Below are 21,436 nucleotides of genomic sequence, written 5' to 3'. Positions count from 1 at the left end.
TCTGTATCTCATGATCACATGTCAATTTTCCTTAAGAGCATTAGGCAAGGAACCAGACAGAATCTTTAGTACTGTGGTACTCCAGAGTATCAACTTAAATCTATTCAAAATGCTAATGATGTAAGCAATAAAGAGTAGCAGGATCCATTTCATCCTGAAAACTGTTACAAACCGTGGGGATGCTCCCAAAGAAGGCAACAAGTCTTTACCACCACTGATATTTAGAATTCACCACTGAACTGAAGGAAAACAAAACCAAAAATATTCTGAACAGTTATGTTCAGAGAATTATGAGCTCAGACAGGTACCCTACTTAACCAAACACTAAACTCTGAAAGATTTATGTTCCAATTCATTCCACCTACTATCATCACCTCAGTGGCAGATAAAGACTGGCAAAGTAGGCAATCAGAATAAAGAAAAACAATTTGGGTGAATAACAGCTGTTTAAAGAAGAACTAAACACTGAGCTGCTGAAGATGTTAGAAGATAAACATGTCTTTAAAGAGTCAGATCCTGAAGTCAAGCAAAATCAGTGGATCTTTTCCCCTCGGAATATACAGCCTAAGGTTTATGCAGGATTTAAACACTGGGTGGCAGAAAAGGCCACTGTCTCAGCACCCAAACACAGGTGGATGTTTGAGATGCAAGAGAGCACCTGAGATACCTGCCCCAGGCTGGACCACAGGACAAGGGGAAAAAAGCTTCAGGTGACCCACCCCACTCTGGAGGGGCAAGCTGGGGAAGAGGCCGCCTACACCAGAACAAAGACACAAGCTTCAACACATGACAGCTGCCCTGTTTCTGCAGCACTGACAGCAAGGTTAAAAGCAGTTTCTGAGCTATGGCAGTTTATAACACACATTAACAAAAACTGAATTAAAAAAAGAAGAAAAAAAAAGTAAAAAGTACTGAGCTATAATCAGCTGTTCCACCAGCAGTTCAGAAAACTGAGCTGGAGGGAACATCTGGACTGGCAGCAGGGGACTAGCAAGTCATCTGTTGCCCTGATGTAAAACTGTGGCTCATGGGACAAAGTGTTTATTGTATACACTAAACCCTACCCGTAGCACTTGAAAGCACATTTGGCATGGATGTCACTTGAAACTTCATAAAACTGACGAAGAAAAAACTTAATAGGAGACTTCTTCCATTATATGGCTTAGTTATGATTTTTAACCCCAAAAATATGAACACAACATCCTGTCTTAAAAAAGCCTTGAAAACAGGCCTCAGAAAAGGCCCAAAGGAGATCCTGGGACATCTGCTGGCCCCAATCCTTGCAACCAATATAATCTCTTACTGATCATACTGGGGCATTCAAGAAAGCTGGACAACTGCATTGTAAATCAATCACTGACTTTGCAGCAAATTCATCTCCTAGACTGTGAAATAACTTAAAATTTTGTCTAAGTGCTCAGGTGAAAAGCATCATAGTACTAAAAAACCAAAACAAACAAAACTATACCTCCCCTCCCCCCAAAAAAAAAACCAAACAAAAAAAACCCACAAGGCATCACATGATTTCTGTATTTTAATTCTACCATAATTCCTAAAGGCTCACAGAAATATATCAGTATACCAACTGACATTCAGAATTTGCTTAAGACAGAATAGAATCCAACAAAAGCTAAGGAAAATACAGGAAAAGCCTTAAAAGTCAAAACAATACTCTCAGACCTCAACAAGTCTAGAAGGGCAACATCATTTACACATTCTATTCATGTAGTGCTGTGGGAAAAATCTTTACTAGGTAATATCTTGTTCTCAATTATTTTTAAATTGTTTTGCCTGATTATTATTTTAGACACATTTGCTATTTGGAGAAATGAATTTAAATTAAAACACAATCAACCACTCTAGTTGTGATCCCACCTGGTCTCCAGGGTGTACGACATCATTTCTAATGAATCTGGCAGCTGAATAACCTTTGAATATGATTTTAGGAGGAAAAAAATATACTTTGCTTGTGTAAAATTAATTACCAGTAGAATCCTTACTTAAGATGGGAGGGTGTTTACATGTATTTCAAGAGAGCTATTTCTAACAGGAACACAACAGAGACTTTTAATTTCCTCCAAAATCAACTGTACAATGCCAACTGGAGTACCAGTCCAGATCTTCAGGTACCCCTTTTACACTAAAGCATTTCCCTGTCACGAATTCAGGGCTAGAAAAGTCACAATTATTAACAGGAACCAAAGCAAACTATAGAAAACTTTGTTTTTCAACAGAAAATGTTAAAATCAACTGCAATTCTCACTGAAGCTATGTAATTCTGGTTTGTGGGTTGTTTGCTGAGGGAAAAGGGATGGACACAGATATAGACAGACAGGATGGAGATGATGGAGAGGAAGAGGCACCAAATTAGATCATTTGAGGAAAAAAACGCCCAGGATCTAGATTTTAGAAAAACTCACAAGAATGTGCAAGAGCTATGAAAACTATTAAAGTAAAAGTTTATTTTTGGTTGATTTTTAAAGTACTGATATTCTTTTATTGAAAATAGTTAAGCAAAAAGTATTCTATTGGCCAGCTAAATTATCTGCAATTACTCATTTCAATGAAATTGAGTTGTTATTCTCCTGTGACAACACCATGAACAGCATAATTTTAAAATGTTGTGCACAGTTTACAGAAAAGCTCCTGCTTCATACAACACTAGTAGAAATATGGATTCAAATATGAAGAATTTAAAATATGCCTTTTTCTTTTTAAGTAGCACTATGGTACTTTTTAAGTAGCAAAGATACAGTAACCCAGGCTGTCTGTGGAACAGGCTTACTATTGCTTTTCTTGTAGCTACTCTCTACTTACATGAATTTTACTAAAAAATTGTATTTAAATACACAAGGGATATAATCCTTTTTTTTTTTCCTTTTAGCATGGATATGGATCTTTTGCCACATTCTGTTACAGGAAATATTCACAGTCCCCTTCACAGACAACTGAATAATCTTGCAAATGCTGTGAGATAAACTTACTTACATCTTGGCTTTCAAAGAAAATGTAGACAGACTAAACTGATAAAGCAACTGTTCCTTCATGGTAGAGAATTAGTTTCTCTCAATTCCAAAGTGAATTGAGCATTCTTTGCATTTGATGTTTAAGTACCTGTAAGATTTAATAGCTCTTCCCACTGCAGAAGGAAAGGGATTTAGTACAAGCTCTGTGCAGGATAGAAGGCTGTGCTAGCTGAAGAAATTTCGCTCAGCAAGCAAGCTTTTCTGTAGACCATTCAACAGACTGTATTTGTTGTCATTTATTTTGAGCAAACTTTCAACATCTGCCAGCAACTCGAGTCTCTCTCACAGATTTTTATGGTTGCCTCATCCAGACTAGAGCTGCTCATCCACTGGCATGGAAATTAGCAGAATGCCAATACATACTAAACTGAGGGGAAAAAAAAGCCAAACGCAACATTTTCAATGAAATGTCAGTTTGATTCTTCCACAGTTTTGCTTGGAACCTGCACACACAAAGAACAGGGGAAAAAATGCAAGCTATTTTTTAATCAGTTCCGTGAAACTTACAATGATCATGAGGGTTATAACTCCTCAGCCTTAAAACTTGACTACAAATACATAGAGAATATTTACTGTCTCAAGTATTAGGATGAAAAAATCCCTTAATGACTAGAAAAAGTTCACAGCTTCCTATGCTTGAAGGGGAAGAAAGGGTTTCCACAACCATTTGAAAAGAGAACTCCAGATTTGCTGTTGCATATCATGAGAGGGTAGGGGTGGGAAATGACCTTCAAGGGACCCACAGTCATCCAGTGCAGAGCTTCAGTTTCTCTGCTCTTTGGCATTCTCTAATCTCATCTCTCCCACTCACAGCTCTTTCCATTTCCCCCTTTCTGCATTCAGCGCTGCACCGCTTCCAAAGCCATAGCATGAAAAGAAATTCCACAGGTACATATCACTGACCCAACCAAGTCATGGAGAAAATTCTTTGCTTCTGAAGAAATATTTAACATTGCCAAGTGCAACCTACAGAGGAGCTGGTTGTTTCTCTCATTTATAAATATCCCCCCAAACACTCAATACCAGCACCACTTTCCTTTCCAGCAGGAAGAACCAGAACAGAGGAAGGTCCATAACCACATTCCATTTTCTCACTACAGATACTCACACACTTTTTAGTTACTTATAAGCATCAAATGAAATAAAATGTCTAATACTATCATATTGATACGAAAGCTTTAAGATTCTTTGAAATACGATTGATTTGAGTATGAATTTAAAGCTTAATAGGAAAGACTAAAATGCATTTCTTAGAATTATTAAATCACAATTAATAATTAAATCACAATAAATCACATCAGAAACTCCCCCTAAAATGACCTGTTAAATTGTCCCAAATAACAAATACCAAATAAAGAACAGCTCATCCCACTAAGTATTGAAGTGCACTAGTCAGTTTTCACACTGGTCACTTGGTTTATTTGACACTGAGTTCCATTAAACAATTGGCCTATGCTATGTGTAACATGACTTCTGCGCAATCATATCCATCCAGTCCATGGCCATTCAATGCAAGCAGGGGAGAAAAATGGGAAAAACAAGAAATTGAACCTGCAGAACAAAAACCTTAACAACTAAGAGGTTAACAAGAAACTAGAACTCCACAGTTGCTCTTTTGAACATTCAAGGTTACCTTTGAATGTTCCTGTGACGAGCCATCACAGGAACATTCAAATGTAACCTTGAAAGGGTTAAAACAGGACTTGGTAATTGATAAGAAGGTCACACTAGATTATGCATCTCAAGAGGGAAAATAAGAGAATTTATCCTGGAATAAGTGATCAATTCTATACAGAATTAAGACGCACCATAAGGAGATTGTGAAGTTACACAAAACTTACCGTGGAATGTTTAGAGAAATAAAGGAAAGGATCAAGGTGGTTCAAGGATGAACAAACAGAAAACAAATGTGAGGACACTGAAATATGCTGGCTGCTTGTGCCTGTTTCTCCATTTAAATCACTGAAACATTCAGTGTACAAGATCAATCTCCTTGCCCCCAATACCTCAGAGAATACAGAGTAAACAATATTAAGTACTAATAATCATGTGGCATTAATACATGTTTTGACACACAGTGTATTTATACTGGTTAATTAAGCTTGCCCAAACTGGGGTCTCTAGAAATGTCTACTGAAAATGACCCCTGCTTTGTATTAATTGTTGATTGACCTCCCGAAGCTCTTTGAAATGGAGTTACCTGTCCTGGGGGAAATCTTTTCCTACATTTCAACAACCTGACAGTATGTCAATAAATTTACAGGGCTTACAAGTTTTCATCGGCTTTTCCTACTATTTTATTTTTATATACAAACATTATCTGTTATATATATATGCAACATATTATATATAGCAGGAAAATAATAATATGCATAAAATACACAATTATATACTCTTATATAATAGATATTTACATTGATATTTATAGAAAAATGTTTTTAAATAAAAATAACTACACCATTATATAATACAATGCACATGGCATATAACACACACTTAGGTAGTCATAGACGATAAGAAACTAATGAAATTGAAATACATCATTTAGTGTTAGATTTTCAGGATTTAGGTAAGTAGAGGAATTTAACTCCACATTCTACAACTGTTAAACAACCCAAATGACTTCACCAGCTTGGTGAGGGGTGTAGTTTTAACAGAATTGCTATGAAATAATAACCACTAGCACAGCTGAAGTGATGTTTTATACTCACTTTGCATAGTCAAAGAGCCTGCTGTCCCAGAGCTGGTGATTGCCTCTATATCCAGAATGGAAGAAACAAGAATCTGTACCATCAAACTGGTTGAGACCATCTTCTGAGTTTTTTGAGGCGTGGCTGTGCACCACATCCAGCAGGACTGTGATGCCCATGGAGTGAGCAACATCAATCATTTCCTTCAGGTCGTCAGGAGTTCCATACCGGCTGTGAAAACACAACGTGGCCCCATCAGGACTCATGCTGGCAATGCTCAACATTCATCATGGAAAGTACATCAAAGTCAGCAGTTCTTCACCACCTACCCCACAGATGTACACAGGTTATTTTTTCAGCCTCTTAAGCAGTAGCTATTGCTTACAAACTAACATTTGAAACCATTTTTCCTTATAAGAATTCCATCATCCACACAATGTTTTGCAGAAATAGATTTTTTTATTCTTCCCTTTTTAATAATATATCAAAATCAGTATAAAAGATAACAGAAACAACTCTAAGCTTCTATTTAATATTAAACACTTCCTTAGCTCATAAGGGACAAGAATATATTCATATTGCTGGAATAAAGTAACACAATGATTACAAAAGCAAATGTACATCCACAAAGCCCACAAAATACACTATCTGCTATTGTCCTGCTTAGTATTTGGTTTAGGGACTACATTATTTTCTTATTTTTGAAAAAGATTTTTATCTCCTCTGCCCAACGCACCTTTTTTCATCTAATTAAGCGAGTTAAAAACTGCCTATCTAAATTTAGCCTGGTTGCCACTTGAGCTGCTCTAAGATTAAAAAAAAAAATTAAAAAATATGACTTCCACATTTATCATAATTTTCTTAACAACTACCTGAATTAATTTTTCATGTAATTTCACCCTATACCTCAAGTCTAAGTAGAGTCTGTTACAAGCCTGTAAGGGAAAGGGTTCCCACAGAAGACACAGAGCCATGATTTTAATAAAGTTCATTATGAACAGGATATAGTTCTGTTTGTTACTGCCAAGAATTCTACAACCCCAAACCCATGCATAAAGACTGCTGAAGGTGGATTACTCAGAATATGCTATGGTAGCTGAAGTTACTTATAAGCTTTTTGTCTGTATCCAATCCAAAGTGTTTCACAGAACAGCTGATCACTGTGCCAAATTGATTTCAGATTTAAGAGGAAAGTAAAGCAAGTACATAAGCCATTGCCTCCAATTATACACTTTCTTGCAAACACACACCTGCATGCAATACTGATTTCAATGGATGGGAAGGAAGGGAAAAGAACAGAGAAGATGCTGGAGCACTTAAACTTACCTTGATGCTGCAAAGAAACTTGTGACCTGATAACCAAAACTGGCATAGTATGCATGTTCCATAATGGCCATCAGCTGGACACAGTTATAGCCTATAATAAAAACAAATATAACAAACAAATGCCTTAAGGATAGTAAAAACAGTATTCAATACCTGTATCATATCCATTCCAGTCTTCTCTCATTTTAGCTGCTTCTGACCCTAATGGTTAACACCTAAAGATTCAGTAACCTTCACAAAGCAATTCTAACTAATAGCTTATACTAATGTGATCTCCATGGCAGATGAAACAGTCAATTTGTCAAGTGATCCACACATATTGAATCTCCCAGATGCAGACAGAAATAAGTGTAATCCTTATTTAACCTCAGAATATTAGTTATCCCAACCTGCATGTCCTGAGTTGCTTCAACTTTTGACATTTGCAGTCAGGGTTAGCCACTGGCTACACATACTATGACAAAATCACAGGATGGTTTGGGTTGGAAGGGAACTTAAAAGATCCCCTAGTTCCCACTCCTCTGCCATGGGCAGGAACACCTTCCACCAGAACAGATTGCTCAACACCCCTTCCAGGGATGGGGCATCCATAACTTCTCTGAGTATCCTATTCCAGCGTCTCACCAAGCTCACAGTAAAGAATTTCTTCCTAATGTCCAACCTAAATATACCCTGCTTCAATCTCATCCCTGGTGTCCACTTGGATATCAAGCCATTGACTGAAACTCTGAGTGTGACCATCCTTCTAATTCCTTATCCACCAGCTGGCCCATCTGTCAGTGGCACATCTCTCCAGCTTAGACACAATACTATAACTTCATGACATATGAAACCTTTTTTTTTCATTCAGCAAAAGCACTTTTTCCCAACTTTAATAGTTATTTCTTCCCTCTACAAAGGTCTTCCAAAAAGAAAAATCACAAGTGTAATGTGCTTTTGTTCCAAGTTCACCCAAGAACCAAAGCAGTCCAGGAGGCTGGGGGACACACTGTGTTGTATCTCCTAAGATAGTTCAGTGCATTCTTAAGGAAGGGAACTCTACAGAATCAGTTTTTATCTACAGGTTATTAAGATTCACACCTCCACCACTACTTTGTTTGAAGAAAATATTCACTTCATTCCTTAGTTTCAACAGGATGCTGTAGGATTTTTTATTCTTCCTTGTTTCCTTAAAACCAGAGCTATTATTAGAAGACAGTTGGTGTGAGCTCAGCAATTTGTCAGATTCATTGCTGGTTTGTAATTCAGGCTTGTTGTACTTATTTTTATTTACATCATTTTTATAAATAAACAGCAACACTGCATCAAATTAATCTCATTCAATTTGCTTGCTACTTATTTTGCTATTTGTCATGCACATATTCCTACAAACTACTAATATATTAGAGTTCTCATATAGTGATGTCTTTAAGCTTGTCCTAAAAAGTAAGACATTCCACAACTGAATCTAACAGACCTTAAAATATATTTTAAAAATACTTAATTCCCACAGAGTTTACTTATTGTAAACAAGAAGGAAAATTAGTTATAATTTCTATATACCCTAAGTTTGATACTGCTTTTTATTATTTGCTGTATCAGCCTTCGCATGACATTTCTCCACAAAGAAAAAATTGTAAGACTCTGTAAATCCTATTAATTTCCTGGGACAAGTGAAACTCCTTGTCAGTAAGGAGTCACAGATATATAATGTAAAATCCAAAACTGCTTTTTAAATAATGTAAAACCCAAAACATCTTCCACATGTGCAAACTCCCTCATCCCACCTGCAAGCTCAACTTTACCAAAAGGCAAAAGCCACAAAACATTGACTTAACATGTAAAGCTACAAGAAAATGTCTTCCTCAGGCACTCTGATAAATAAAACAGAATTTTTAAAAAATCAAACACAAACACAGCCACCATCCAACAGAGGTTTCAGCTACAGATGTCATGATTATTTTACAGCAGTGTAAAATATGTATTTCATTACAAGGCAGAAGCTTCTGACATTGTCCATTACAGAAACAGTGCAAAGACACCATGGGAAAAAATAATTAAAGTGAAATTGAAGTGACCAGTTTTGCTGTGGCTCCTGAGATAATGTTACCAGCTCTTTCACACATCCTCTCCAATGCACTAGAAGTTCTTTTCCTGAAGAAGGTCTTTCATATTTAAAGTTTCCTTGTTCTGATACTTCTGAGCTACTGTTCAGAGATAAAAAAAGTCTAGCATACATATTCCGGCAAAACAAAGAATATTCAGGTATTTCTTTTGTCCTTCCTTAGAATTAAGCTTTACACTAGTAGAACCAATTAAGTATTTTCTGAAGACTGTCACAAAAACAGATCCTTTTTCAAGCTGAAAGCAAACCATACCAAAAGCAAATTAACTTACAATACTTATCTGGGCTTTAATAACCATATTTTACTTAAAAATCTGGAATAGACTTTAATTCACATATTCTATTTCAGTCTTTGTTTGTCCTCCATAGATTTGACTTGTTTATAATTTTTGCTCACCTAAGAATCTGTTTTTATAGCATCTAATTTTATAACAGGGAAATTCAAAAAACCTCTAGATACTTGACAGTTGTCCTTTCTAACAAGCACAGGCACAAAAGTATTATCTCTGCGAGCATTTCTGGTATTACTTACCAAGATCCTTTATTCTAGGCAGTACATTGTATGTGAAGTTTTTATAAGAAGCTACTTTGCCTTCTGGGGAAGCAATTCCCACATGAGATTCATAGATTCTTAGGCTTTTTAATCGCTTGGGAGAAGGATTCTTATGCTATAAGAAAAAAAACCAAACAGAGTTGTCATTAGGAACAGCTTAGGAGTGTTGTCATAATCACATGATTTGTACAAGATGAAAAACAATTTAGGTTTATTTTGTTTTTCCTCTAAGAGTATTCTAAACATTTCAGAAGCCATTGACCATTTCAAACTGTTAAAGCAAATGTCTGTTTGAAAATAATGTCCTTGATGAACAAGAAACTAGACATTCATGATTCAACACTTTTGTTATACTCTTTTTAAAAGAATATACATTTCAGTGTTCAAACTGATAGTAGCCCCTTCACTTGATGTCCTTCTGAATCACTATGAAACTTGTTTGAAAATAGAGAAAATAGTAAGATAGGCTTTCATTTTTGAAGCATACCTGCTTTTTGCAGGTACATGAAATCGCTGTCTTATCTGAAATTTATAAATATGTTATTCCTAAAGAATACAGTTCCACAGCACAGAATCACTTATATTGTAAATACTTAAGATTAAAATGTAATTTAAAAATCCTGAGTCTGGAGAGAAGTACACAGCATTTCTAGATGGGTGAAAATTATTTGAAGAATACAGAGGCCATTGAAGTTAATATCTATTTGTTAGTTTATTATTCAGGTGAAATTTTGAAAACGTAGAACAAAACTAGTTGAATACAAACATGTAAACAGAAATTAAAGGAACATTGTGAAGGAAAAAACTTCTGATTGAGGCTTGCCTCCTGTGATTTATTTCCACTGGACACCTCTACTATTCATAAAAGGACTTTTATATTTTTTCAGTAAGGCCTTATCTGCACCCAAAAGTTCAAGCCTCTTTTTCACTCTAGGTCATCCCAATCACTGCATTCCCAAATCCTGACCCATTCCTTTTCTTGTGGACATTGAGACGTCACAGAGCATCATACAAAGAGCAGGCCACTAAATTGATAGACTACACACTTTAACAAGAGTTAATGTACATTATGTTATCTATTTTTAAAGAAAATATTTTCCATGCCAGTAACCTTTTCCTCTCTCAAGCAGTTGCTTCATAATTTGAGGTGGATGCAAAAATTTAACTCAAGATAGAGGTTACAGCATCTCTAACACAAAACCACTGCATACCATTTTTCAGGGAAGACAAGAAAAAGTTTAACACGAAACAACATCACTCAGAGAGTCTGAAGTTTCCAAATGTTCTCCTAGGGTTTTTCATATATGATGCAAAGAGTTCTCTCCTTTACACCAGCGCATGAGAAAAAAGAAGGCTTTACATTCAATAATGGGATTTTCCTGATATAAAGAAATCAGGATTTGACTGGAGCATTGGCACCTTATTTTGGAAGTTTTTGCTGACTTCATGGAATATTAACCTAGTGTTGAGTACTGAGCATTTGCAGATAACCAGTCCTTAAATCCAGTACTGATAATTCCCCGCTCTCCACCCTACCAGGAACAGCCATCTTGTCCCAGAATACCTTTCAATCTTGCCCAACAGGTGGCAAAACAACTTTAAAATACCACATTAATAACTATTTTTTATATATTCTACAGGAGGCTGGAAAAGCAGCTCAAAAACATCCATCATTAGAGTCATTTATTTCTGTCAAAGCCATGAAGAAAAGCCCTTCATCTCTCAGCTCTTTTAACTAGTTTGCTATTTCCTTTTATTTTCTTCCAAACATGGTAACAAAGATAACATGATACACCTCTTGAAAATAATATTGAAGCCTTACTATATATGACTGTGGTGGATTCCAGTGAACCCAATCATAATTCACTTTGTCTTCATCACGGACCACATATCTTGCCCAGGGTGAAATACGATAGAGGAGGGCGCCGTTCTGAGCACGAATCACCACCTATAAAATAACACAACATATGCAGGCAGTCACTTATAACTCACAGAACGCCTTCTATGCAAGCCACAGCACAGGATGAAATAGTAGACTAGACAGAAATTTAATTTAAAGAACACACAAACACACAATGCAAGTCAAGAGAAGGAAGAATGACCCTGCCCACAGGGATGATTTGCAAAGGGACAGTAAACCAGACATGTCACACAGGAGTGATGTTCACCAGCAAGAGCTGAAAGGTGAGAATATACATAAGATTTATACAGGTAATGGGAGAAAAAGCCTTCCCAAATGGATTTCTGTTAGGTTCCCTAATTACCCTGTCATTGCTATTTCCTTTCCATGTTCTGATAAATTTAAATAGACATGCAGTATTATGCCAATAGGATGAAAACTGTGATTTGTTTAACGTGACAAACAAAACAATCTAGCAAGGCAATTTTAATATCATAATTCCATCTTCTTTTCCGTGCTCTGAGTGTCCTTAACAATGTCACATAGCCCAGAACCACAGACAACTCAAGAAGCACAGGACAGTTTTTGGGTCAAGGCGAAGAAAAAGTTCCACCTCTCTCACATCCTCCCACCCCATCCCAACTCCCCTCAGCACAGAAGGAACAGCACCACTCTGGTTTTGCTTGGTATCTTGGCTGCCACTAAAACAGTAACACAGATGGTTTGCAAATTTAGAACCTAGAAATGTACAAGCAAGTGAACGCACAGAATTCTTAATTCTGCTTTTTTTTAAGAAAGCGATGACTGAGACTTTTCAGTTTGGTTGTTGGTTTTACAGGGCTTTTTATTTTTTGTAGGAAAAACTATGAAAAAGGGAAAGGGATTTTTGGGATTGGGATTTTTTCCACTCCTTTCTCATTTTTTTGGTTTAAAAAAGTGACTTGTCTTTGCTCTCAATTCCTAACAGGTAGTCTGGAAGGTGAAATTGTCAAAGAATTGCCTTTTCACTTCTGGCAAGTGTCTTTCACTGTTTTGATAGATTATTTGTATCCTTAACCCAGTCATGGAAGAAGGCAGGATCACAGAATCATGTTTGGTTGAAAGGGACCTTTTAAAGGTCATGTAGATCAACAAAGAAGAAAATATGTATATGCAGATGGTTAATGGAAGCTGATAGAATAAGGCAAGGAAGAAATAATACTGTGTACTGAGGGACAGCAGTCAAACTCCAACAATTTAAAATAGGTTTTATAAAATGGAGCAATTCATATCAAAAACCTCACCAGAAAAAGCTGAGAAAGTTATTGCAAAATACTGTAAAGCTGCGTGGAAAATTTCTTCTGTTAGCTGCACTAGCAAAGCTGACCCAAAGAGTATTTCTGCAAATTCTATCAACACTGTGAAGATCCTCCTTGCTGATAGCATTGACAATTTGCAAATTATTCTTAAAATAATAAAAGTTATCTCCTCTCTCTCATATCACACTTCTGATGGTGCTATTGCTTCTTTTATTATTTTGTCCCAATTTACCCATCACAGAAATAAGATGATTACTGCATATAATAACCTACTCATCTTGGCATTCCTTTTTTCTAATATTTTAGCATAATTCATACTAGACAGGCTTATGAAGGGTGGGCACATTTAAGAAATGTGAAGTAATTAATCTACATTCAGAACATTAATTAGCTGTAGTACTGGTTTAATCCAAAAATGATACTGGAGGGGGGAAATGTAAATTTCTTTATTATGCTATATTAATCCAGTCACATACTGCCTTTAATTAAAGCCATTAAGCAATGAAAAAGTTAGGAGGAAAAAAAAAAGATATCAGAGAACCATTTAAATGGCCAACCATCAGTTATTTCACTTTTTCAACTTATACTGCTACAGTTATACTGCACAACCAATCTCTGCATCCCATCCTTCTGACAAAGTATAAGAACTTCTGTTGTTCTGTAGTCACTTAAATTGACCTTATTTTCCTTTATTTGTGAGACACCAGTGCATTTGTTTTAGCATTTATTCAGAAATAATTTTTTCAAGTGCTAGTTCTGCATTGAATCAAAACATCAACAAAGCCAAACTTAAGGGTTACACTTTTCAGGAATTGAGAGACTAACAGGAAATCATATAAGTTTCTATCAACTTTTAAAGACATAGTTTTAAAAGATAAAACTAAAACTTCCTAGAAATACATCCATTTATCTGTCATATATTATGATAGTAATAATGTAGAGTCATAAACAAGCTGTGGAAATCTACAGGTTGGGTTTACACACTTGAACAGTCTTACAACTTTAGAGTCTGCTCTATTTTAAGGCTCACAATCTAAATTTTTGGGTTCATTCATTTTAAAACTTTGCTTTCAGTTCTATTATGCAAATATACAAGACAACTCCCATGCTCAAAAGAAAAAGTTATCACAGAATCACAAGGCTGGAAGAGACCTTTAAGATCATAGAGTCCAACCCTACATTTATCCAAAAGTAGAAATAATGAAATTTAACCATGCTAATATCAAAAATCTCAAAAAATGTGGGGAAGCACTTATTTTAAACAAGTAATCATAAAATTTATTTGTTGCTTTCTTTACAGTGTAGGTGGTCTTAAAAAAAATTTTCAAATATATCCAACCATGGCTATAGATTAATCTCACCCCTACAGTAGAAACCTTAATTTTGCTCATTTGTTGCTGTGATTTTTGAGTATAATGGGCTGTGCACAAAGAAAGCAGAGTCAAGAAAAACAATCAGTACACCACCAGAGCTGGTCAAGTTGAGTCCTTTCCTTCTCTGGTTTGCAGAAACATAATCAACACAGTGTCCTTACAGATCTATCAAGTCATCCCTGGCAATTTCAATTCTATGTTGCTATGCTTAATACTTTCCTTAATTTTATGTGAATACCATTTACAGAGTCTCTCCTAGGCTTAATTATCAAGCTCTGTACTCAATCATCTTTTTCGTCTCTCCTAATATTGTATAATTTTTTTATTTAAAAAGTTAGAAATAAAAATTCCAAATAATGTTTTCTGAAGTTTCTTGAGACAGAACTCTCACATCACCATGCTTAGCTGAAGCATGATCACAGGAACAGGAAAAAACTAAATGGCACCATAAAATAAATAGTAGTTCAGCCCAAGACTGACAAAAATAACTCTAATGCAAACAGTCTGACAGCTTTAATTCCTGTATTTGCTTTGCTATTTCTTGAAACAATTACATATAGGTAAAATAATATAATAATATAATAATAAAAGGAGTAAAATTATAAAGCACACATAAAACAAAGACAGGTGAATACTACTCCACTCACCCCAAATTATGACTTGTGGGTCCCTCTCTGCAGTGTCCAGATATAAAAATTAGCTGCTGTGTATACTCTAAATGAGTTGTTACAGATTTTACATGCACAAGGAATACTGAATAGTCATTATACAGCACTTTTGACAGAGTACCTATAAATCAGTTTAACAGATACTGTACTTTTCCTCCAAATTAGTTTGAAATTAGTAAAAACAAATTCATAAAAGTTGCAGCCTAACCAGCTACTACTTAGTTCATCAAGACTTTATTGCTGACTTTACATTTTCTAATTAACTCAAAAAATTGTTCTCTAAAGAACAGATATAAAACCATGATGTTCATTAAATTAGGCTTTTTCAAACTGGCCTTGGGATTTACCTACTTCATTTTCACAAGGCATGTCCCTGATCATTCCTCAATGTATATGAGGAGGCACATCCCACCATTTGATATAAAAACTACAGCCCCCATTAAATAAAGCTTTTAAAATTCATAATGCTATAGCATGAAACCCATGCCAAGTACACCAAGCTAACTGACAAAAGCTTAGCCCCCCATCACAAACAACCTCTCTTACAGTTAGTTAGACTTAAGTGAAAGAAAATCCTCGGTAAAAATTATCCCTGCAGTTTTGATCCTATCGTTACAGAAAACACTCCAACAAGAGGACAAGTGAGGGGAAAAAAGGAAATCCAAGTTTCTAACACAAACTAATACATCCATTTAGACAGAATGAAACAAATACAAAATAATAGATATAAAGAACTTGCCACCATCTACATTAACCACCTCTTTGTGTGAAACATGAGATAAAGTAATATATTATCAAACTGTATAGTACATGGACAACATCATGATTTTTTATGTGTCTGTGTGCCGAGAGGGAAGCATCTTAAAACAGCAAGCCTGTTTAGAACTACCAAAAAGAGGTTTTTTCCCCCTGTTTCCAGAGTCTCCATGATGGCTTTCCCATTGGAAACTTCTAACACAAGAATGTAGGAAATTCAAAGTAAGTCATGCTGAATTTGCCTACATCAACTTTAAAAATAGCTCACCTAAATAGCTTAGGGTTTTTCCCCACCTCCCCTAGTGGTAAACATTCAAAATCCTTGATGTGACCTTTGAATGTCACATGATTCTGGCTTCCAAGTGAGATATAAATACATGTAAATAAATGATCTCACAGAAATAAGTGTCAGGAAGACAGAATGAAAATGTCCTTCAAAACCTGGCATTAAAAAGTCAATTTGCTCTAAAAATGGACATGACACAGACACACAATTTATATAAGTACAGCTGCAAAACAACAGAAGTGAAGACCTCAACCTATGCTGTACATCTTTTGTATGCAAGGTTAAAAATTTATGTTTGGTATATACATTTTCCATTAAAGGGATGTTGGGTGTATTTTCAAAGTTTCTGTCTGAAGTGTACAGCATCCTAAAGCTTAGCATCCAAAACACTGTAATAAGTGCTGTGGATTTCACAGATGAGTATACCCAACATAGAAAAAACATGACCTTAAACCTGAGTTTTATGGCATCAGTGCTAGTAAGTGAATAATTCTGAAAAACTTTCAGACTTCAATAAAAACAAATGTATGGCTGTAGCCAGAGAAAACATAACCAACAAAGAACGGCTTTGAAGATATGTGAAACCTGGTGTGCAAAAGTTCATTCCAATTTTCCAAATGCTGGACTGCTGGAAGACAAAGCAGGACTTAAACCCCACAATAACACTAGTACCAAAGTGACAACATGTTCTGTGTCCATCCACTAGAAGATAGGAAATTAATGGAATGGGGAGTGGGTTGTAGGATAGAATTAAATATAGGGGTTATGAGTCTGTTTGATGATGTTTGGAACTCTCAAAAGCAGTTTATTACAGTTAAGGGGAAACCATCACTTTGAAGTCAGTCCAGTATCATAAAGAAAATGCAATAACACAAAGGAGCAATTCAGCAGCTGCAATAGGTCTCATTTAATGTAATGATGCTGGCAATGCAGGACAAGTGAGATTGAAAGGCCTTGATTTTTCAGGCATTTGAGACTCTTGGGTATCCCATTATTCTGCCTTTCCAAAATAACACAGGCCTTTTATATCACCCACAGCACATCCAGCAATTCCTTCTGGATGTCTTGGGGCATTTAAAGGAAAACTCTGTGCTTACATTCAGGCAATTTTCAACCTACTGTGACTCAGGGAATCTGCTGGCTTTTTATGAACAGACACCACACATTTTTTCTTTGACAATCTATAATGATAAAAAGTATGAAAGGTTCACAAAAAATTTAAAAGCTTTGTCACAAATAAAACTTCATAAAAATGATAAAAAGTAAATCCATGTGTAAAAATGGAGCTTGATGCGCCTGTGCTATTGTTATGACAAACGAAACTCTGCAGTAACAGGACACAAATTACCACATTTAAAATTCATGTATGTCTATGAATGTCCCTTTTTTCTTTGTGTTTACCTACCTTCATCCTCTCTTCACATCAGCTCCATTTGGCTACCTAAATTCCCAGTGTACACAAAGATCTTCAGAACAGTGTGAGAGGATAATTCAAGAGACAGTTGCAGAAGATCAGACAACTACTCTGCTCAGCAACCACTCCTTTAGCTTTCAGTTCCTGCATCTAATCTATTTAATTCAATTATCATGTGCTTCCATAAGGTGTCTGCCTCTGTTTCCACTAATTAGGAGACAAGCTGAAACATTAGAACTAAAAATGCTGCCATTCCTTACTCTTCAGACATTTATGTTGATTTAAAGTTCTTTAAAAATTATAAAGTTCTTAAAAATATATATATATAAAGAATTTGGACACAGTTCTGCTGTTTGAGAAATTTGTTATATAGTGCTTTATCATTTATACTCCAGCTGAGGAAATGAAAATAACAAAACGATAACTAAAAAACTGATGAATATATGCAAGCCAATAAATTGCTCTGAAACGCTGTATTATTATTTCATTACTTTAATAGCTTGAAAACACTTAGAATGATTCTTGGTATATGTGGCTTTTAATACAATGATGAAATTAAATTGGCCATCAAACCAACAATAGCTAATAAAATGAGAGAGTGGACTAGCTTTAATATAAATATGGAAATGGAAGTGACTTGTTATATAAGGGCAATAAGCTATTATTTCAGTACTTTACAATCTACAGTATTTCATTACCTTCAGATCTATTCATTTCTGACACAAAATTATCCAAATATAAAAGCCACAGGAATACAGGTGGAAATATCATTTCATCTCAGTAACACGCATCTGACTTAAAAGCAAGTTCAACACAAAACATAAAACATGGGCAGGATAAACTCTTAAAGACTCCCTAGAAAGTTTATATTAGATGCTGTGATAACATAACAAGGTTTTTCTACTACATGAAATTTATTAGAAATTTAGCATCAAGGTATTTTCCTCCCTCAGTTTTTCTAAAAGTACATGAAAACTGAAAACAATTGCTTGAATATGAAGGGTTTTTTAAGCATAATGTGCTCTGTAGAATATAAAAGTTTACATTTTTACTTTTTTTTGCTGTAGATAAATAGGGTAACCAAGAAAAAGCCCCACAAATTTCCAAGAATACAAAAGAATCTGACCCAATATACTTTGGACACATTGGTGCGATGAGAAAACCTGGTCTTAATTTGATTTCATAAATGCTGTTCAAAGACAGGTCCTGCATTCAAGACACCAATACAAACCTGTTATTCTCCTTTTCCTTAAATTGTGCATCCTTTTCTCAACACCCTCAAGTTGCTCCAGAAACAGAATCCTAGAGTTGTTAATGTTGGAAAAGATCAGGTAGTCCCACAGGTAGCCCAGCACCGCGCTCACCACTAAACCATGTCCCCAAGTGCTCTATCCATGTGTTTCTTAAACTTCTGTGTTTTCTTCAACTCCACGACTTCCAATGCATGACCACTCTTTCCTAATACCCAATCTACACCTCTTCCAGCACAACTGGAGGAAATTCCCTCTTTGTCCTGTCACCTGTTACCTTGGAGAAGAGACCCACTCCCACCATGCTATAATCTATCAGCTGAAAGTAGCGCTCCCTCTGCACCCCTGCCTCTCCTACTCATCCTCAAAAAGAATCAATCCTGACTTTAGCACCCAGGATAGAAAACATGGTTCTTATGAATCAGTGGGCAGTGTAAATGGAGGCCAAATAAAATCACATCACCCCCTCACAAGCACAGAGGAAACCAGAGAGCAACTCCTCCCTTTCTACAGGTCAGCATTGGTTTGTGAGAGAAGCACTGGAATCTGGAGGCAGTACTTCAGTATGTTTGGTTCTTAATGCATAGGACCACAGCAGAACACTTCCTGAAAACAGTGCAACTTGCTGCAGAGCCCAGGACTGGAATCTAGAGTTTCTTGTCTGAAATTTCACTTTAAAGCAGCTTTAGATGAAAATACAAAAGTCTGACGAAAATTTGGGATCGAACAGCATGGTAAAGAGCATTATTCCTTAATTGTCTCCCTTTACCTGATAGATTTTTAGAAGGCAGATAAATTTTTCTCTTATATAGTCTCAGAAATAAAAGGCAAGAAATAAAGAAGCAAACACAGCTCATTAATGCCTCACTCTTCTTGCTCCTGCACAGCCCTGTAACAAGGCTCAGGAGAGGCGGCAAGGAAATAAATTAATCAGAAGCTCTTCAACACCTCAGCTTCCCCAGCTCAGGAGTACCTTCCCAAATGAACCTTCACCCAAACTGGAGGGGCAAGAAGCACAGAATGTGGGAGATCTTTCCAGAACTCAACTTCCCCTGAAAAACTTTACCATAGTCTATTCATACTGCTCCAAATAACCAAGAAATCAAGTTTATCTGTCAAGATGCTTGTAGACTGAAGTTATTTCCTTACGGTGAATTGATCATAAACCTTGAAATGAAATTCTGGAAAGAATGGACAGCATGTTGCTTCTTCCAGGCTGTTCTCCTTCCTAAATTGCAAATTGGTTACACTGGAAAGAAAAAGTAATAGAACACTAGTCACATTACTCCTTCCCCCAAGCTTTTATTTTCCTGATCAATTTACGATTACTATCAAAACTGAGTCAGATGATACAAACCAGTTGTCTGGTTTGCTCTTTCTCTTCCTAACTTTTTTCTGAAAAAGAAATCTGCTAAAGGGACAAGCATTGATATCAAATATTGAAAAAAATATTCCTTAATTATCAGACATAACAGTACTTTTTAGGTGGTTTACATGTTTAACAAAGTTGTGCAGACAAATCTGTGCCATTCAAAAATCATTGGAGAGAGATTTATTTGCTTTGTAAATATATCACATCAGCTATTGCAATCTAAACTTATGGATATTAAATATTTGTTCACAATTCCCCCTTCTTTCCCCATTCCATTCTCCCTCAAGGAAAGAAAATAAAGTAAGGCTAAAATACAATCAAGATAAAGCCTATATTCTAAGCCAAGTCATGGAGTCATGCCTTGATTTTCCAAAAGAGGGAGATGCAGCACCATTTGTGATTTAAGTATTTCAATTGCATTGCAGAACTTCTGAACATCTTTAACCAGTTTACTAGATCAGGTAAAAAAGGAAAGCTTTTGTTCTTTTTTCTATTTTTGTTCTTTTCTTAGAAAACTAGGAGAAACTAGTAGTAGCAAAAAAACCAAAAGCGCTGTATTTATCTATTTGAATAAAAAAGTAATTCAAAAGATGGAGCCAGTAGCCTAGAATTAAAAATATCTATGCAAATAAAAATAACATAGGAAAATCAAACTGTCAAACCCCAGGAAACCTTAGAAGAGTTGTTAAAACTGAAAGCAACATCACACAGAAACATTCCCAATTGGTTTTAACAGTTAAGTGTATAGAATATACTTCACTTCATCACCCAAGTACATGGACTTATAACTGTTAGCTACACAGGGGCAGAATTATTAGGTATGAGGGACAGCAAGTTTATTTTCACAAAGGGAAAACACACATCTGTGCTGAGGGAAAGCCTTAAAACTTTTCTTTCAATCTAGAATCCTGATTTTGAAAACTATTACTTAATCAGAAACAAGTTACTATAAAAATAGTCATGTAGCTTAAAGACTATAAAAATTTGTATGCATAATATAGAAACATTCCTCTATGTATTCTGCTAGTCTCTTAGTTAAGAGGCTTGGGGTACAAGAGCATGGCTTGAAAATAATAAAGCACATTACACATACAGTAAGTGTAACTTCTTACAGTTGTTTCAAGCCATGTCAAGTAGAAAAGAAGCTGATGAAGTGTGTAATACTGGCAACCAAGCATTAAGTATTACTTATCCTCAACTACAAAGCATTTGTATCAAGGACAACTGCTGCAGAATGCACCTTGCAATTGGGTGGCTGTGCCACACTGCAGAGAATGTCAGGAGCTTTCCCTAGAAAGTGAGCCTATCCTCCAAACAAAAACAATTGCCATGAGAATCACAGCCATGCTTATATATTCTTAATAGGGACTCTCAAATTCTGTTTCAAGACCTCTTCTTCTTTAAGATGTCTCCCTCTTTC

The 21,436-nt window shown here is 35.8% G+C and overlaps 1 protein-coding gene across 1 annotated transcript in view; it reads right to left on the bottom strand.

Moving 5' to 3' along the window:
* The window catches only part of GBE1 (1,4-alpha-glucan branching enzyme 1), a 132,657-nt gene that overhangs the window by 67,955 nt on the left and 43,266 nt on the right, over positions 1–21,436 (bottom strand). The window contains exons 4-7 of the mRNA XM_031058118.1: positions 11,522–11,647; positions 9,679–9,814; positions 7,043–7,133; positions 5,738–5,947 (exon numbers count right to left, since the gene is read on the bottom strand). Of these exons, the coding sequence (XP_030913978.1) occupies positions 5,738–5,947; positions 7,043–7,133; positions 9,679–9,814; positions 11,522–11,647 (563 nt within the window). The remainder of the gene's footprint in view (positions 1–5,737; positions 5,948–7,042; positions 7,134–9,678; positions 9,815–11,521; positions 11,648–21,436) is intronic.

Source organism: Geospiza fortis, unplaced genomic scaffold, assembly GCF_000277835.1.
Source record: "Geospiza fortis unplaced genomic scaffold, GeoFor_1.0 scaffold72, whole genome shotgun sequence".
Taxonomy (NCBI): domain Eukaryota; kingdom Metazoa; phylum Chordata; class Aves; order Passeriformes; family Thraupidae; genus Geospiza; species Geospiza fortis.
Note: the sequence above shows the minus strand (reverse complement) of the source record. Positions and strands in the feature narration are given on the sequence as shown.